The following is a 20512-nucleotide window of genomic DNA, read 5'->3' as shown; positions in this document are numbered from 1 at the left end:
TATACAACAGAAAATTCAATGGTTGATTTTATTAATTAAATGCAGTGCAAGCACATTAGCATTGCCAGTTTCTGTTTACATGCTCTTTATAAACTCATACTACCATGTTACTACCATCTGCTCAAAAGGAGAAACACATTTCATATTTATTTTTGAACCATAAATAGGATGTGAATGAACTAAAGCGACATGGTATATTTCTTTTGTTTTTTTGTACAATAACCAAACAGCGTTCTTGGGCATATATAATACAAAGCTGGGTTAATTGTTTAGCAAGCCAAAATTAGCAGTTTAAGTGGGAGCCAAACAAAATCATATTAGCACTATTTTTACAACCCAGCCCATCTCAAGTCAAATAAGTGTGCAGACCAACAAATCTCACCCCACACTGACTGAGAAAACAATCACATGCATCTTTATCAACCAAAGATGTCAGAAATGTGTAAAATACATGTTTAGTTTTTAAATAGTACAATCGCTGAATTTAGGCATTTCATGTGAAAATTCATTGAGTGTCTTGTTTCTATGACAGTGGCTGTGACTAGAAATGTTTGTGGACAATGGCATCACTAGCGCTTTACGTTAAGCTTAATGATGAACACAAATCTCTAGAAATAAGAATGGTGACCCAAAAACCACACCATGTCCTATTTTATCACATTAGAACTTTCACATCATACACAAGATATCTGTCTGTAGGCACAAAGCAGTAGCACTCCACTAATACAAAAAGTGTTTCAATAAATGTTCAACACACATCCTGACGCTGCCCCACTGAAACAGAACAAGAAATGAATAAAGAAATGCAAAGGAATACATTATGATTTTATAAAGTGCTACAATTGGGAGGGGGGGAAGGACTCGCAAACATCCCTTAAAGTGAAATGCTTAGGGAAAGATCAGTGCGATTCTTCCCTCAAGCAGCTCTTCTCTTCTGTCTCCGTCTCCAGCTCCACATTATCTACCAAACACTGCTTCTCCTCCTCTGGCATCAGGGTCTCTGGGTTCAGATGAAAGAATCCCCTGGCAAAAGAAAACAATGTTATATATTCATTTTATATCACCGTGGACCCACTATCAGCCCACAATTCACTTTTCAGCTCCCAGAATGTTCAGTGTTCTTTACAAGCTTCAGCTCCTTTGTGGAAACCTGTACCACACATAGTGCAACCCCATACGCAGTAGCTGGATTTACTATCTACATTTAATCTCATTTAACTGATTTTGACTTAGTATAATCCTTTTTTTTTGTGCCTTTACATGGACTCATGATGGACACAATTGTCCCCCCCCCCGTTTCTTCTGACATTTTCCACATTATGATTTTTATTAAAACCAGCTTATAGGGATGTCCTGCTCACTTTTTTTTTTTTGCCTCGAGTAATTTGAATTCAAGTCTCTGTCGATAGCTTGTCTTAATCTAATGTGCTATTATTGTAATTATTATTTAAAAAACAAAGTAAATATTGAAATATCAGTAACAAAACAGACTGTTTTTGCAGAAAATAAACCAGTACTAAATAGCCATATAAATGGGAGGGAGAGGGTAATAACTGTAGTGTGGTTTAGGCCTGGCAGACCACATTTTTTCTTCTTAATGTAAGGGAGTTTTTTCTTGCCACTGTTGTCACCATAAATATTGGCATCACTGTGGTGTAGATCCATTTTCCATGTAAAGCGGATTTGTGACAACTTTTGTTGTAAACAGAGCTATATAAATCAAATTTAATTGAACTTGCACGGGTTTTTGCTGTTTAGATTATTTATGGAATTTGTTTATTGCACTTATCTTTATTGTGGTTTATCTTAATTGAGTTTCTTATCAGTCAGTGATCCCTTGTGTTTTTTTTCTTTAACCTGCTATTCTCAATGTTTAAATTTGTATATATTTAAAATAACTGAATTCCAGTTAAGGTCAAACTGTGGATTCTGGTCAACCAACAAGCCAAAAGTGAATATATATTATCAAAAAATAATAATAAAATAACATTGAATAAGACGCCACTGCACTTAAAATCCTACACTCTTTATATCGCTGAAATAAAGTAAAATTAGTAATTTAGTAATAGTAATTGAGAATTGGTGAAAGGTGTGGGTCAGCATGAGACAAGATCATACTTGTGTTCGCAAGTAGGAAACAACAGGTCCAGAATCTTGATGATAACTGCAGAGCCCACGACTCCCACTACCACCACCCACATGATGAGGAAAAAGAGTGGCAAAGACTCAGAGCAGAAGCGCCTCAGTCTATCCCTGAGCTCCTCCACCCACTGACACACCACCTGCATAGACACAGAATAAAGGAAACGGGTACAGAAATAAAACTTTACCATAGTAATCACAAATATAGTGGCACAAAACCAGTTTTAGCATCCTTGGTAAAAATGTTCATTAGAATGAATTAATTTTTAGTTGGTAGAAAACACGTTTTTTCCATGTAAAACTTTAAGCAGGATTACTGTATTTGTTTTATACTAATTTAGAGTTTGAAAAGAAAAGACGCACCATGTCAAACAAGAGCTTTCATTTTTATAAAGTGGCAGCTGATGCTACTTTTTAAAGTTTCACTTTAAAGTACTCTGCCTCCACAATCACTCTCAAAAAAGCTTCTGCCATGAAAGCACGAGAAGGCTAAGAACAGATAGCAAGTGGTGCACTGTTCAACTGTGCAGATATGCCTGCGCAAACATGACCTCAGTGAAAGCTTCTTTTGAAGAGAACCTTACGTGCACCATCACCCTACATTACAGCATCGTTCACTTACGTTATATGAGGAGGGGGACTGTCTCAGAGGAACCTCCGGCAGCAGGTCATCTGGATTAACTACTTCTTCCCGTACAGACTCATACAGTGTACTGGGGTCCATGCGCAAAGGTGTCTCCGGCAGTTTCCCTGGAGCAGCGATTTCCTCCTGGGTAGTTTCAGCTTGTTTAAGTGGGTAGTGACTGGTAGTGTGCAGGACTTGGTCCTCTTCTGGAGAACAAAAAAAACATTGTATTAACGAATCAAATTCCTTTATTCACACCTGCTTTTCATATTCACCGTACTAATCTTGTTAAAGCAAGTGCTGACCTGCCAACTTTGAATGATTTTAAGTACAAATCCCCCTTCCTCAACAACAATCAAATATATATCAAATAATCATTTTAATCACCACAATATTATATTCTGTGACTTTTATTACTGTTTTAAAATGCTGAGGCTTGCCTGTATTTTGGGAGATGGCCAGTGATAATAGTGTAGTGTGGTGTAGGCCTGGCAGACTAGATTTTTTTACTGTATTATACACACTCACAAAGATGAACTTGAAAAGGGAAATGCAAGATTAAACAATATGCATACTTTAGAACATGGAATAATAGGACGTCAAAAAAATCACAAAATGCTTACATGTTTGTGTTATGAACTTTACCAGAAATTAACATCAGGCATATTCAATTTCCTCATTTATTACAAAAACATAACAGACTATTTCACCAACCTGTTTTAAAGACAGATTCGTCAGTCAGTGATTCGTCAGTCAGGATTATGTCATTTTCTCTTGGCATGGCAGAGATCTTGCTCTTAGACATGGGGAAAATGTCGTGTATTTGAGTAACCTCCTCAGAGTTCTGATTCAGCAGCATTTTCATCTCCCACACATCAGGCTGCCATACCTGCAGATTAACATTTAGGAGTCAGAATCAGAAAAACAAGAAATTCACACAATATTATACATTAATCTGTGCGTAATATGGTCATCCATCCAAGGTAGAAAAAAAATATTGTGAGAAAATGTGTTTATTTACAGTCATCTAAGAATATAATGACCACCTTGTATCTACCCCCCTGTCCATTTGTTTTAGCTCCAATTCTATAATGTGTTTCTATAACACCAGACTGTAGTGCAGCTGATTCTCTGCATAATTTATTATCCTCCTTTCATCTCCGTGTCACCGGAAATATCCAATCAACTGTATCCTGTAAGCGTTATCCTTTTTATTTTTTTTATAATTTTATTTCTAATTTTTCCCATTTTCTCCCCAATTTACACGGCCAATTACCCAACCCATTCATTAGGACTCCCCTATCACTAGTGATACCTCAACACACCAGGAGGGTGAAGACTAACAAATGCTTCCTCCGATACATGTGAAGTCAGCCACCGCTTCTTTTCGAGCTGCTGCCGATGCAGCATTGCCGAGCAGCCAGCGCGCTTGGAGGAAAGCACAGCGGCTCGGCTCTGGTACATCAGCTCACAGATGCCCTGTGCTGCAGACATCACCATAGGAGTGATGTGGGGAAAGAGCGCCATCTACCCACCCAGAGGGAGCAGGGCCAATTTTGCTCCCTCTAACGCCGGCAGCTTGATGGCAAAGCTGCATGAGCTGGGGTTCGAACCGGCGACCTCCTGCTCATAGCGGCAGCGCTTTAGACCGCTGGACCACTCGGCAAATGTAAGCGCCATCCTGTGAGCACTGATGAAGGCAAACACAAACAGTGTAGCCACTGACTTTGTCTCTGACTTTACATATACAAGGTGGAGCAGCGTGGTAAGATTGTCTAATCGAGTAGACAGTGAGTAAGCATAGTGTTTGAAAACTCCAGTCTGATCCATTCATAGCATGCAAACTAACTAACTAACTAACTAACCACAAACCAGTGTCACTGTGCTGAGAATGACCCACCACCCAAATTTTTGGGGTCCTTTGGGGTCCTGAATATTGAAGGGTAAGAGGAGGACCTTAAAATATGCAGAGAAACAGAAGGACTACAGTAAATTTTGTACCAAAATCTTTCCAACTGCCTAACGATCTGAGAACAAATGTATATGATGCCCAAAAGGCCCAAATTTCTAAAAGTACTTACATTTTCCTGTCCCAGCTGGATCATTTCTTGACCCAAGGTCAGCAGCAGCACATCATCTCCCGCATCACTCTGCATGTATGACTGGTCCAGCATCAGTCTCAACACACTGCTGACCAACTCCCCAGCCCCATCACTGAAAGTGACATTACTGTCATCTACTGTGGAGATGACAGATAATAGGAAAGAAGACAAGTGAGCTCATAAGACATTTTGAAATATTCTTAAACCTAAATGAACAATTAATGAAAACCTATGTGAAGTCTATTCATTAACCCTAGCATATACAGTACAGTGCTCGGTAGGGCTGGGTATCATTTTAAAACGTTTTTCGATATCTTTTTCAAATTTAAAACCAAAAAATACAAAATGCAAATAATTATTCTCACACAATGTATTTATTTAGGAACTGACATGAGTAATCTCATAATCTCATAATCTAGTAATACTGTCACCAGGAGAGGCTCCATCTTTCTGGATCTTGTTTGAATTAAAACAATGAGCACGTATGTGGCACTTTATTAAGAACAAAAACAACAGCATTAATCTAACTGATCAAACTGTAAAGCCTATTGCTGGAAGCATTTCAGATTTTAGGAGTTCATTTTAAGAAATATTAATATTAGATTTCATTTTATTTATATAAGTGGTGTCAATCACTTACAAATAATTTTTAACCTGGATTTTTTTAATGTTGGTAGTTCCCTGTTTTTAGGAGGGAGACAGTAATAATAGTGTAATGTGTAATAGTGTAAGAGAGCAAGAGAGTGAGAGACAGAACGAGAGAGGGAGAGACAGTGTGAGCGAGCGCTGGAGAGCGGGAGCGCAAGCAAGATAATTTGCATTCTTCGGGGCGCACTGCTCTGCATGATCTCCGCATCGAAGTACTTTGTGGTACGAAGACATTTCGGTCAGTACCTTTTTGGTAATTTCGAAACCCAGCCATAGTACTAGAAAAATTACAGATCTATTTTTATTTAATTTGAGTCTTACTTACACAGCAAAGCTTGGCATGTCATCCTTGTCACTTCTGAGGGCTTGAGAGGAACACCATTCACCATAGTTTTGTTGTCCACCATGGCAAGACTCAAGTTGATCTAAAAGGCAATTGGCCAACAGTGAGCAACAGGACCAGAACAGTAGATGCACTTTGGTGATATTTGGGAATTCATAACAAGATCAGATTTGTATCTGTACAGTGATGATGGTGAAATAAAGACAAACCCTCATTCTTCTGTATCATACTGTAAAACATGAATGGCAGTACTACAACAGTGAGCACATCTTTAAAGAAAGTGTTTTTTTTTTTGCATTAGATAATTTAGCTGTTTTATCTCAATGTATAGATAAGCACAAGAAATGCTGCATCATTTTGTTTTGTTTGCCATGCTCCACACTTTCTGAGTTAGTTCTTTACTGTTATTGCACCGGTAAAGCCTGGCTTACAGCTTAGCTTCTGGGCCACCCAATGAGTATTTAGATCTAAGACAATAAAAGCATGAGCTAGCCAATGTCTATGCTATGCTCCTGATAGCAAGCACCTTATGAACACCACCTGGATAGTTATATATTACACACATAATGAATGTTTATGAAAATGTTGTTAGCTCTTTATAGTTTTTTTTTCACACTCTATAAAAACAGGTTAACATAACTGTAGTGCTTATGAAGGACTGTATACTAATGTCTTTACTGACTTTGTGTTAATGTCTTTATTGACATGAATGTTCTAAACTGACACACAGACAGTATGATGATATGTTATCACTTTGTTTATTTACTTACCTGGACATTGTAGGATGACTCTTCATTTTCACTAAGTGCAGTCACATTGATCAAATGTTCCTGTGAACACAATATATCCACACACATTACATAAAATATTTTGTGTCACATAAGAAGTCACACATTCAGTTGATTTTACAATTTGAGTTTTCAGATTTCAATATTCTTCACCACAGGTTTACCATATTCATTTGTTTAGTGAATGAAGCAGTAACTATAGTAGCTAGCCAAGTCAAACAAAAGGGGTGAGTAGAGCCTGTTTCATAATATATAGAAAAAGATCAATATTTGTTGCCAAGTATCAATACAATATATTGTGCCACCCCTGGTAATTTTAGGCTACAACAGCTTTCCATAAGTTAAAGATTTTTAAAGTGTATATACACTGTATACAGAAAAGAGTAAGTAAAAGTATTTTTTACTAATTATGTTATTATTACATGTTATTAAATGACTGGGATATAAAACTGTTATAAAAGAACTAATAAAACACAAATGTTACAATATTATTATTGCCTTTACTAAAGTAAATAGCAGTACTAATCATAAATCCCTTATAAACAAAATACTAAGTTGTACAATGCCATTGTTGTTTTGCCATTTGCTTCAAACGACTGAGTTTGGGCTGGATATTTTTGTTGGACCTGGCAACCCTGGCTAGTCTTCAACCTCATGGTATTGGGGCATTACTAATGATAGGGGGGGGTTCTAATAAGTGGGTTGGGTAATTGGCCTTTAAATTGGGAATTAAATTAGAAGAAAAAAACATACAGTAAAACCAGCCTACTGAGGAGCTGTGGCCTAAGCTTTCCATCACCATAATAAATGGAGGTGCTCGAGTGGGACGAGCCTCCTGAAAACAACAATACCAAACCGTCCACCACCCTGTCCTGATGCAGAAACTCCACACAAACCGTATTCTGTAACCGTACAGAGTCTGCAGCTTGTGCTGTTCTGTCTTTATCAACTGGCCAACATCAGAAAGAGGAAAATACAGCACTAGCTTAGCTCAGTCAGCTGTTAGCTAACGAACAGAGCTAGCTAGTTAACGTTATGAGTAAGAGGCAGCGGGGCAGCGGAGAGGCGTCCTGTAGTTAGAGGTGCTGATTTTGTATTGATATAGTTCAGATCAGAACAACATTGACATAGTTTTTTAACTCCAAGACTGCCTCAGACCTAAGAAACACTCCCAGAAACATGTCACTTCTGTAGCTCCCAATGCGAAACAAGCTGACTTAACCCAGCTAACGGCAGATAGTCTATCGTGAGCTATCGGTTACCGATATATATATATATATATATATATATATATAAATATACAAAAAATAATCAACTAAACTTTGTGTAGCTAAATAGCTAACGTCTCATTAACCCAAACAAGCTGTAAAGTCAAGTTAAAAACACAGCCAGCGCTTCCCCGACTCCTTACAGAGCTAGGCTAGGCTAGGCTCTGTTAGCTGTGTTGACAGAGCTAGGCTAGGCTAGGCTAGCGGCGTCTCTCTCTGAGTCTAACTGGAGGACTGCCGTCGACCGTTAGACAGGAATTAACCCCATTAGACGTACCGTGTTCAGCTGCCGTGTTTCTGAAAAGGCAGGGATAAAGAGGGCGGTTAAAGAGAGAGCGATAGAGTATATTCTCAAGCTCGACGCCATGGCGGCCGGTTAGATGGGTTAACACATAAACAGGTCCGTCTTGTTTTCGGGGACGCTGGGGTTAGCTACATGCTCCTAATGCGCAGTGTTCTCCGCTGTTGTTTTTCCACCGCTTTTCCGACAACTCCCGCCCACCAGCACTGCGATTGGTCAGTTTGTCAGAGGTTTGATATAGTTCAGCCAATCCCGGTGCAGGAGAGAGTATTTTAACGTTATTGCTAGTGACGTTTGATACCACCGATTTCCTTTCCTATCCGATACCGAGTAAAATTCAGGCTGGTATCGGCGATAACAATCCAATACCGATACTTTGTGCGAATACACCTAATGTGTCTGGTAAATCTTAGTGTATTTCAAATTATAGCTTTATAAAATATACAAGATATCCAAATTATTTATTAATTTATTTTAAACGTGGAGCTACAGTATATTTGGGTTTTCTGCATTGAATGCTTAATCCTATCTAGATTCAACTATGCCTGTAGTCTCTCTAAATAACCTACGATAAGGGAATACAAACACTTGCTGTGTTATAATACTGGAAGACTTACATTTCAACTGAAATTGCCAGTAAAATAAAGTTAGTTAAATGAATAAAGAAAGGCCACAATAATAGTTGACAATTTGATAGTTCATTTAACAGTTAAAGTAAATTAGACTGATTGTACATAATAATAGACACATTTTATGAATACCAATTATTATTCATTTGAACAACCCTAACAGCGACAGTGCTCAGCGCCGCCTAAAGCTGAACATTTTCTCCCTCTATACCTGGATACAGTTCCTGCCTGCAGCTCTGAAGAACTCCTCCAAAGGCATCCTGAAATAGCTTGACACATGATTCCGCTCTGCCATTGTGCACTCAATAGTTTATGTACTTTCCACTGTGTTCCTGTTAGTGAGATATATTGTCTCAAATTTCTGAAGTATCAAAAGTATCGATATTTTGATTTGAAAAACGATTTTAGAGCATAAATATCCAGTATTGGAGGTACATACCTGTCAAGTCTCCCGTTTTGGCCGGGAAACTACCGTATTTTACTCCTCTTTCCCGCCGTCCTCCCGTATTAGTATTTTCCCGTAAATTTCCCGTATTATACTAAATAAAAAAATATATAGGCCACAGGCGACAATGCACTGACCGCTGTGTGTCTCTTAACCAATCGTGGTGCCGGTTCAAGGAGAAAGTCCCGCCTTTCAGGAGAAACAGCCAATCAGCTAGCTGGTTTTGCGGAGCGCAGTTTAGTGTGCGGGAAGCCCCGCCCCTCCCCTCGCTGTGAGTTCAGGCAGCTAGTCGGAGCAGCTGTCGTTAAAACTAATCTGGATATACGGAGATTTTTTCTAAAAGAAAGGTAATTAACCATGTAAACTGTGATGATATTGTTTCTGATAGCTGGTTAAAAAGACTCTTCTCTGAATCAAAACATAAATTAAACCCACTGTGTGTTTAATAAAATACAGCTTGTGACTCAGTTAGCTTAACTTTAGAATTAGCTAGATAGATATTCAGGGTTTGAGAAAAATCTACATATATATATAATGCCCTGCCCTGATGTGCCTGATCAGCCAATAACTATCATTTCCAAACTCTATTAGTTCAGGGCTAGTTTTAGGGTTTGTTAGAATTTGTTTAAATCTCAAGTATTGTGGTAATGTATTATAATGTCATGTAATGTATTATTTAGAAGGGGTAGAAGAGATGGTTGAGCTGGAGAGAGAGAAAATGTGGAGAGGGCTGAAATTAACTGAACTGATCAGGAGTGGACTGAACGATAGAAAGAAGTATTAATGAAAGATTATTAATTGTGTAGGCCCCTTAGGACTATTATTTACTTATTTAATATATCTGATCCATGTCCTTTTTGTAAATTTGTGCACCCTTCAATTTCAATTTTAAATCTATTAAATAAAAAAATATATATATAAAATATATATATATATATATATATATATATATATATATATATATATATATATTTTTTTTTTTTTTCCCTCGTTTGGGCTGTTGGGGCGGCGGAAAAAATCCCTTATTTTTAAGTCCAAAACTTGACAGGTATGGAGGTATAGATATTTCAGTATCGATCCGTGCATTACTAATTTTCCCACCTTATTTCACCAGCCTAGACTTTTGACATAAGAGATGATTAGTCCATGGGTTAATGTTGTTGGGTTAATTCTGACCCTACTGTCTGTGAGCCTCATCAGATTTTCAGATCCATCAGACCACACTACTGGCCCTATTTTAGCGATCTAAAGCTATTGCACTTTGTGCAGACTGATTTAGGGTCATGTTGGTGTGCCTTTGGTATCAAAACAGCTCAAAACGTGCTAAAGGCGTGTACTAATTTTCTTAATTATTCATGGGTGTGTTTGGGCATAACATGAAATAAAACAATCATTGTGCCAGTAGTCACACCCTTTAAGAGCCAGCTGCGCTCTGACTTTGGCACGTTCGCTTTTGTGTGTCTCAGCAGAGGATACTGACCTTCGTGTTCACGCTGTGAAGGTACACCAGCATCTCATTTAAAAGAACAGCAATGTTATTTTATTCTTTATTCTGTTTATTGTTTATGTAAAAGCTGGGATTGCAACACTGAATGACTGACATTAGTTTCACTTTCAAATCGTGGAAACAGCTCACCAAAACCTCAACCTATCCTTTATATTTGACAATATTTGATTAACTTTACAGGTCCTTACTTATCTTTAGTTTATTTAACTAAATGGAGTTTTATATTTGTAGCCTTGCTCTGAACTCAGTTTTGCAAACTGCGAAAGAGACGAGGCACAGCGCCAAATAGATGAGGCACACTCTGGTGCGCGCTCCAGCAGCGAGCGCTATTTTAGAGTGCTGGACGTGACTTTAATTAATGAATTAATATATTTTAGATTTTAATAAATGTGACCTGGCGATAAGAAACTAACTCTAACATTTAGCTTTATAGATCTGTGTATTTCACATTTTTTAAAGTTTTGAATAATTGACAGACAGCGCGAGACTCCAGATCGCAGTGACAATGTGCTTTGATGTTTTTTAAATATAAAAAATATAAATGCGCAATTTCAGTTAAATGATAGCGAAATGGAATAAAATAAATATATGTTCAGTCAAAGCGTTTTTCTCTTTTATTATTTTATTTCCAAAACTGCAGGATGTAAAAGAGAATGAGTGAAAATGAGCATCTGTTAAATTCTCAAACAGCAGAAACCTACACCCAGCTGATCCAACTAATGAACTAACTGCCCTCACTGACCCAACAGCGTGGAACTACCTAGAACCAGCTTTAAATGCTGTAACACGTTTTACCAGTGTAGCTGAGACAAGTGATAGCAGCGTGTTCTACACGTTACTCTATCGGTATGAGCTTTAATTATACTGCTCCAACATCACCCTGGATATATTGACAGTCCAGCTACACCAGCAAACTCAAAATACATCATTTACTGCTGCTGGAGCTCCTTATCCAACCTGTTTCCTCCCCAGCCTCTCTGGATTTTACAGCGGGTCAGTGATTTGGGTTATAATGATTTGTTTATAGATTCTGATTAAATGTATTATGCAGTGAAAAAATAAAATGTTTGGTGTTTGTTTCTTGTTGTTTTGATACATTAAACCATGTTAAGATTCGTCCTTATAACAGGTTTCAGTGGAAAGAAAAGCCTCATTAAGCATTTTTAAGTGACTGTGGTTCTTCAGTTTGCTGGTTTATTTCTGCTCGGTGGATTTGGAGTAACACTGTAATGCTAGTTTTCCTGCTTCATCACTCAGATCGCCTCAGTGAGGGCAGGTAGTTAGTTGATAAACTAGTTGTTAATTGATTAGTTGGATTAGGTGTGTTGTAATCAGTATAAACCAGTAACCGTAATTTACGTGACCGTAAAGCCTGAAACAGGGACAGCGCCTGGATTGGTTCTGTTCTTTATGCAATTTGTGGATAATATGGAGATATGGATAATACAACTAATATGGATATACGGTGGATTTTTTAAAAAGAAGGTAACGGTAGCTAACCATGTAAACTGAGTTTACATAATTTCTGGCGCTGTTTTCTGATAGCTGTTTAAAAAGACACAAATCAAAACACACAGAACAAACCCTGCTGTGTGTTTAATAAAATGCAGCTTGTGTCTAATCAGTTAATAAGCTTAATTTGGAATTAGACACATAGGTAGTCAAGGTTTGAAAAAAAAAGTTTAACCTGCCCTGATGTTCCTGATTAGCCAATAACTATTTCATTTTCAAATTGTGTTCATTAATTTAGGATTGCAGGACTTGTAAGCTATAATGAATGAACATTCATTTAGCTAACTAGTTTGCTAGAAGCCGGATGTAGAGGATAGCTAGAATTGAGTACAACACTAAGTAATGTTGGTAGTTTAAAGCAGTTTCTTAACCCTGGTCACTGAACTAAAATTCTGTTTGTAGTCTGATACAAATACATGTTATAGCTGTTTAAAGGAGGAAGCACCTTTAACCTGAAGAATTAGAATTGAGCTATCAGAGAAATTCAGAAAATACTTATTAGAGATTATTTCAATAAAAAGGATAAAATTCTATTGAACTACACAGAGCAGACAAAAATGGTGGAGTTAACAATAGACAATACATTTCTTATATTTAATATGTTGATGATACGTACATAAATTACAAGTCGGTTGTGCTCCGCTAAATATGAGGGGATGGTCTAAACCAAAAATGCCAGGGCCGATTTTTTGTCCCAGTCCAGCCCTGGATAGGCCCCTTGTTCTTGCTTTGAAGCTTTTTTTTTGCTACAGCTTTGGAATTTTTTGTCTAGAATGATGTGCAATATAGCTGTAGGTGCCAGACAAAGACATGAGGCAAAAATGTTTACAGCTTTATTTCTGCAAAAAAAGAAGTACATTTTTATTCCACCCATTACCGCAGATAATCATAACATGTATACAATTTACTGAATGCCTAGTATTATAATTCCACAGGGTGTAATAAAATATATGTAAACCCCTCTCCTTTTATTTGAGAAAGAATATTAAATAAAAAATCCAGTGTCATGAGCTAAATTAAATCTAATCAAATTGTGGCCTGGGAGTATTTTTGCATACCAAATAGTTTTTGGAATTATTACTAAATAGCTCACGAGTGTTCTTTTGGATAACATAGTGCCATAGTTGATCCAACATCAAAAAGCCAGAATCCAGCATAGAGCGGCTGAGTGAATGTGGTGTGGACTGTGTGTAGGAGGGTCATTGTATCAGAGACGCTGTAGAAGGACAGAGTTCCTGCACAGTGATCCACATACACTCCTATTCTGGAGGATGGAGAAGCTGAGAGCTTAGTCTCAGTGCTGTTGTGCCAGAAAGAGAGAGGAGAAGAAGTCTGCAGACTCCAGGACTGATCATTGCCTCCAAACCAGCATTCATTACCATCTCCTTTCCTGCTGATCCCTTTATATGATACTGATATGAACACATATCCACTACTGCTCCACTCAACCTCCCAGTAACAGCGTCCACTCACACTCTCCTTACACAGCACCTGCCACCAGTGATCAAATCTCTCTGGATGATCAGGATACACCTGGGCTGTTCCACTGTTGTGCACAGCTCTGTTCTTCTCAGACAGTCGGAGATTAGTATTTGCCGTGTTTTGATCCAGTGTCAGAGAAGAGAAATCTGAAGGAGAAGTGTTTAGTTATTAACTGAATGTTATTTGAACAACTGAAATTGTTTGCACCCTAAAAATAATTAAATTCAACACAATTCTATCTTACTGCTTGTAATAATAACAAAATGTACATTCATTATGCACTCATTATCAAAAAATGCTAATAAATGTTAGCAGGAACAATACACTTTTAAAAAGACAATAAAAAAATGGACAATATTTATTAAGTGAGTCAGAAGTAATGAGTTTTAGGATGGGGTTGGGATAACACATTATGCGAGTCTTCCAGACTTGCCAGAGGTTCCTCATGGTATCCTGTGATGGACTGAGTATGAAATATTAATAATTTGCATGCCTCACAATGTCAATTTCTGTCAGTTTATATGCTCTGTGTACAACTTGTTTTTGACATCATTGCATAAACAGTTGTGTGAACCTGTATAAAATTGTATGAACTTGTTTGGAACATCATTGCATAAACAATGATGGTTTTTCTAATTGTGTAATAAATTAGACAGATAAATAGTCAGAATCACAACTAAAATGGTGTAAAATGTAAAATGGCTTTAAATAATGAATAAAAATTGCAATTATTTTTATTTAATCAGTTGGTCAAATTTTGTTATTTACTTACATTTCAGAAAGTCTTCTCTGGTTTTTGGTTCTGAGGATAGAATCTGAACTGCTGCAGCTGTGAAGACACAACAAAGAAAGACCAGCTAGAACATGATTTCCGCCCCCCCCCCAAAAAAAAAAAAAAATCACAAGAAAAACAATTAAATGGCTATTAAGTTCATTTTAATTATTTGTGTTAGCTGTTTATTTGTGAAACATTTCATAGTGGCACATTTTGCAATGTTTAAAGAGTCACTGGCATTACGAAGATATCACCAATTTAGACGAAAAAAAACTATTTTAACAAATCTTAAAGTAAGAGTGGCCGGGAAACTACCGATTTTACTCATCTTTCCCTTCGTTCTCCCATATTAGAATTTTCCCGTAAATTTCCCATGTAATATTAAAATTTAAAAAACTTTATTATTGAGGCGACAGGCCACAGGCCAGCGATTTTTCTAAAAGAAAGGTAACGGAGCTTAAAAATACTTGTCTCCAAAAAATACAGCTTGTGACTCAGTTAGCTTAACTTTTGAATTTTCTAGATAGATGGTCAAGGTTTGAGAAAAATCTCTCTCTCTCTCTCTCTCTCTCTATATATATATATATATATATATATATATATATATATATATATATACAGTGTATATATATATATATATACACACACAGTGCTTGCCAAAAGTATTGGCACCCCTGCAATTCTGTCAGATAATACTCACTTTCTTCCAGACAATGATTGCAATTGCAAATGCTTTGGTATTAATATCTTCATTTATTTTGCGTGCAATGAAAAAACACAAAAGAGAATGAAAAAAAGTCAAATCAATTATCATTTTACACAAAACTCCAAAAATGGACCGGACAAAAGTATTGGCCCCCTTAGCCTAATACTTGGTAGCACAACCTTTAGACAAAACAACCGCTTCCGGTAACCATCAATGAGTTTCTTACAATGCTCTGCTGGAATTTTAGACCATTCTTCTTTGGCAAACTGCTCCAGGTCCCTGAGATTTGAAGGGTGCCTTCTCCAAACTGCCATTTTGAGATCTCTCCACAGGTGTTCTATGGGATTCAGGTCTGAACTCATTGCTGGCCACTTTATAAGTCTCCAGTGCTTTCTCTCAAACCATTTCCTAGTGCTTTTTGAAGTGTGTTTTGGGTCATTGTCTTGCTGGAAGACCCATGACTTCTGAGGGAGACCCCAAAACATCAGGGTACCTCCGCCATGTTTGACTGTAGGGAGCGTGTTATTTTCTTTAAAGGCATCGTTTTTTTTCCTGTAAACTCTATGTTGATGCCTTTTCCAAAAAGCTCTATTTTTGTCTCATCTGACCAGAGAACATTCTTCCAAAATGTTTTGGCAAACTCCAGCCTGGCTTTTTTATGTCTCTGGGTCAGAAGTGGGGTCTTCCTGGGTATCCTACCATAGAGTCCCTTTTCATTCAGACGCCGACGGATAGTACGTGTTGACACTGTTGTACCCTTGGACTGCAGGGCAGCTTGAACTTGTTTGGATGTTAGTCAAGGTTCTTTATCCACCATCCGCACAATCTTTCGTCAAAATCTCTCGTCAATTTTTATTTTACGTCCACATCTAGGAAGGTTAGCCACAGTGCCATGGGCTTTAAACTTCTTGATGACACTGCGCACGGTAGACACAGGAACATTCAGGTCTTTGGAGATGGACTTGTAGCCTTGAGATTGCCCATGCTTCCTCACAATTTGGTTCTCAAATCCAAGTTCTTTGGTCGTCTTTCATTTCTCCATGCTCAATGTGTTAAACACAAGGACACAGGACAGAGGTTGAGTTAACTTTAATCCATTTTAACTGGCTGCAAGTGTGATTTAGTTGTTGCCACCACATGTTATGTGCCACAGGTAAGTAACTGGTGCTGTTAATTACACAAATTAGAGAAGCATCACATGATTTTTCAAAGGGTGCCAATACTTTTGTCCACCCCCTTTTTATGTTTGGTGTGGAATTATATCCAATTTGGCTTTTTGACAATTATTTTTGTGGTTTTCCATTGAAGACAAAATGAACATTTTAATATCAAATCATTTGTAATTGCAATCATTTTCTGGGAGAAATGGAGCATTATCTGACAGAATTGCAGGGGTGCCAATACTTTTGGCCAGCACTATATGTTCAACCTGCCCTGATGTACCTGATCAGCCAATAACTATTTCATTTTCAAACTGTTTGTTAATTTAGGATTGCAGGCCTACTGTAAGCTATAATAAACGAAAATTCATTTAACTAGTTATCTAGAAGATGTAGTGGATGTAGTGGATAAGCTAACAATACTATTTCTAGGTCAACAACAGTCATTTTGCAGAATTGGTGCACCCTTTGTTCAATTTTAAATCCATTAAATAAAAAAAATATATAGATCTCATACAAAAGAGTGCATTCCTATCAAAAAAGGAAACATTTCATGTAAATATCTAGAAAAAGGGTTTTTAATTTGGCTGTATTAAAATAATTACATATGTAGGAATGTCCGCAACATTTTAGTTTCAACAAAGGTAGACCTATCAGATTCTGATCATCTAACTGTAATTTGTAAGTGGTTCACATGTGGTTATTTTAGATTTCTTGTAAACCTCTCTTAAAATGTGAGGGATACCGAACCTTGGTTGGGCTAGTGGGATGGCTTGAAGAGGGCGGCCGAAATTTTCCCTTATTTTTAAATCCAAAACTTGACAGGTATGGGATATCATGCAATGGAAGCTCTTGTTAACCTTTATAGTTGATAGCCCACCTTATGCAATAAGGTTTTGTTTTTATGAGCAACATTCTGTATTTCCATATTACCTGTCCATTGGCATGTTACATCATCAAATGCATTAATGAGTGGAAGTTTATAAGGGGCAAATAGGCTTGTGGTCACCACAGGGGCTTAATTCTAAATACTAATTTTTTTTTGGTTACTCAGAGCTTAATTTGTGCCAGGACAACATGGCTCTAGCACCAGATCAGAAGCATCTTGTTCACACATTATATGAACTTGTGGAAATACATTCATTAAAAAATCTTTACAATAATCTTCTACAAAAATAGTTAGACATCACATGCACCTATATTAACTAGACTAATTTTCTCAGTAAGATTTTCCACTTCTTAGCTCCTCAATATTTAAGAAGAAATTACAGCAGAACAGCTCCTCTTACCATGTGGAGACATTGTGCTGAACTTCTCTTCACACAATTCCTCTAGTTGCTGTTTCAGATCAGATACAGATCTGATCACTTCATCAAATGAGGGACGGACCCTGATGTTGGGTGAATACTCTGATTCAGAAGAGACATGAAGAGACTGGAAACTCTAGAGAGATAAAAATAGTAATGACTGTAAAAAAGTAAATACACTTTAATAAATAAACACTTAGGTATTGGATTATTTCTGGTACTTCTGGAATACTGATATTGACATCGATATCCAGCTATGTTTAGAAATGCCCCATGATGGTAGCCAAAAGTAATTAGTGACAAACTCCAATTTTCATGTAAATATGAAGAGTTCTGCTCTGGTTGAATATTCAAGGAAAGTACAAAGACATAGTCTCTGAGTTTGACTGGTAGTACGAGATCTCCCATGCTCTGCATGTTACCACGATTATTATCTGTTAATCTGTAGTAATTGCCTTTCTGAGATACTTTTTTCTAATAGGCCTAAGAGCCTAAGAAATCTGTGGACTGAGCTTCTTTGAGTTTCTAGACTTTCATAGTTATGTAGTGGCATATAAAAGTTTGGGCACCCCCGATCATTTTCATGATCAGCTCCAAAGACCTATAACATCATCATACTGCAGATGGTCTCACTGTGCATCATTCAGCTATTCAGCACACTGTACACATGTAGAGGCTGTATGGGAGAGTAATGCAGAAGAAGCCTTTTTCTGAGCACACGCCACAAACAGAGTCGCTTGAGGTATGCTAAAGCTAAAGCACATTTAGACAAGCCAGCTTCATTTTGGAATAAGGTGCTGTGAACTGTTGAAATTAAAATTGAGTTATTTGAAGGGCGGTACGCATGGAGGAAAAAGAACACAGCATTTCAAGAGAAACAATTTCCTGCTCCCCACAGTAAAATTTGCTGGTGGTTCATCATGCTTTGAGGCAGTGTGATCAGTGCAGGTTCTGGGAATCTTGTTAAAGTTGAGGGTCACATGGATTCCAGTCAATATCAGCAAATTCTTGAGAACAATGTTCAAGCGTTCAAGCGTCTTTGAGAATCTTGAAAAGCGCTATATAAATAAAATGTATTATTATTATTATTATTATTATTATTATTATTATTATTATTATTATTATTATTATTATTATAAGAATCAGTGAGAAAGTTGAAATTGCCTCGGGGCTGGATACTTCAATAAGACAACGATCCTAAACACTAAACTCTGCTCAAAATCTACTAAAGCTTTCATGCAGAGGAACAAGTACAACATTCTGGAATGATCATTTCAGACCCCAAACCTGAATATTATTCAAATCTGTGGTGTGATTTAAATCGGGCTGTTCATGAAACTCAGAAACCATCTGGAGATGGAGATGTTTAGTAAAAAAGAATGATCCAAAATACCTTCAACCAGAAGCCAGACTCTCATTGGAAGCTTTAGGAAGCATTTAGAGGCTTTTATTTAAAAACTTCACTTCCCAAATATCACTGTGTTCGTCTGCCATATGATATATTTAGCTAAAATTGCTGATCCAAACAAACCAATGATTTATGAAGGAAAATAATGAAAATTATCAGGGGTGCCAAAACCTTTTCGTACCACTGTATAGTAAGTTTTACTGGGCGCTATACCGTGCTCTTAACTGCTGAGAAAAAAATGAGTGTCATGTTCTATAACCACTAGTTTAGTTCTGGATCTCAACCCATGGTCTGCTAGTCTGTTTTCACATGTTATGTAGTTTTGTTGTGTAGATTTTATGCCCATATCTCCCATTACTATTTGACCAGACCTGGTTCTGTTAGACAGAGCCTAATTTTCCACATGTTCCACTGATAGTGGTTAACTGTTTTACTTTATTAATATTTATAAATTGTAGTCAGATTGGTTAAAATGAATATCTCTCCTATATTTTGAAAAAGATGGAATATTCATTAGGTAGAAAAGGCATAGGCCTGTTGTATTTCCTCTACAGAATCAGGTGTTTCTGTAGATCAGATCAGTGTTTGTTACCTGGAGGAAGTGGATGTGATCTTCTGTGTGTGAAAGCTGCTCCAGCTCAGTGTTTCTCCTCATTAGATCAGTGATCTCCTGCTCCAGCTGGTCCAGGAGTTCTTCAGCTGCACTCAGTTCAGTCTTCTCCTGATCTCTGATCAGCTCTGTTACCTCAGAGCGCTTTTTCTCAATGGAGCGGATCAGCTCAGTAAAGATCCTCTCACTGTCCTCCACTGCTGACTGTGCAGAGACCTGTTACAAGAAACGCATGAACCAGATGGAGGTCCAGTTAAACCTCAGCTCTATCTCACTCGCTTAATGATGGACTAGATCACACATGTTCACATTGTAACTGTGTAAATATTGTCCTAACACTTTTCTCCTCACTGTCTGAATAAAGATCCTGACTGAGGTGATGTAGAGCTGCTTCATCAGCTCTCTGTTCACTACTCACCTTAAGAGATTTTACCGCCTGTTTCAGCTCCTGCACAGTTTTCTCTTTATCCTGGATTCTCTGCTGGAACTTCATCTGATTTTCTTTCAGTTGATTCTGTAAAAATACATTAGATTTATATGAATTAGACTCAACAGGATTTATAATAAGAGCAGCTGAAGATTTACAGTTCTTCATTCTCCAGAGCTTTGGAACAGTCATGTGATCAGTATAATAAACATGCTGGAAGAAGATGGGTGTTGGCTGGTTCAATGTTCACTGACTGTTCTGAGTGTTTAGAAAATTCTTCATCAACTGAAATGAGTTTAATTCACAGACTAATCACTGACTGTTTTA

The 20512-nt window shown here is 37.4% G+C and overlaps 2 protein-coding genes across 8 annotated transcripts in view; both read right to left on the bottom strand.

Moving 5' to 3' along the window:
* Window positions 1-2: 2 nt before the first annotated feature.
* On the bottom strand, window positions 3-8380 carry ginm1 (glycoprotein integral membrane 1). The gene is made up of 8 exons (XM_007254899.3): window positions 8194-8380; window positions 6631-6690; window positions 5843-5942; window positions 4849-5006; window positions 3482-3656; window positions 2765-2973; window positions 2119-2282; window positions 3-1023 (listed from the first exon to the last, which is right to left on the bottom strand). Exons 1-8 carry the CDS (start codon window positions 8281-8283, stop codon window positions 900-902), a joined length of 1080 nt encoding a protein of 359 aa, XP_007254961.2. The 5' UTR covers window positions 8284-8380; the 3' UTR covers window positions 3-899.
* Window positions 8381-13129: 4749 nt separating this feature from the next.
* Window positions 13130-20512, bottom strand: part of LOC103035149 (tripartite motif-containing protein 16-like) — a 204234-nt gene continuing 196851 nt past the window's right edge. For 6 of the 7 annotated variants that reach the window (XM_049479295.1, XM_049479204.1, XM_049479215.1 and 3 more), the window contains exon 7: window positions 13130-13759. In XM_049479295.1, the coding sequence (XP_049335252.1) occupies window positions 13400-13759 (360 nt within the window). In that variant the 3' untranslated portion in view covers window positions 13130-13399. Of the gene's footprint in view, window positions 13939-14564; window positions 14622-17722; window positions 17877-19740; window positions 19975-20176; window positions 20273-20512 lie in introns of all 7 variants that reach the window. The other variant, XM_049479246.1, reaches the window with a different exon arrangement.

Source organism: Astyanax mexicanus, chromosome 1 (assembly GCF_023375975.1).
Source record: "Astyanax mexicanus isolate ESR-SI-001 chromosome 1, AstMex3_surface, whole genome shotgun sequence".
NCBI lineage: Eukaryota > Metazoa > Chordata > Actinopteri > Characiformes > Acestrorhamphidae > Astyanax > Astyanax mexicanus.
The sequence above is the reverse complement of the archived record's forward strand: the minus strand, read 5'-3'. Positions and strand labels throughout refer to the sequence as shown.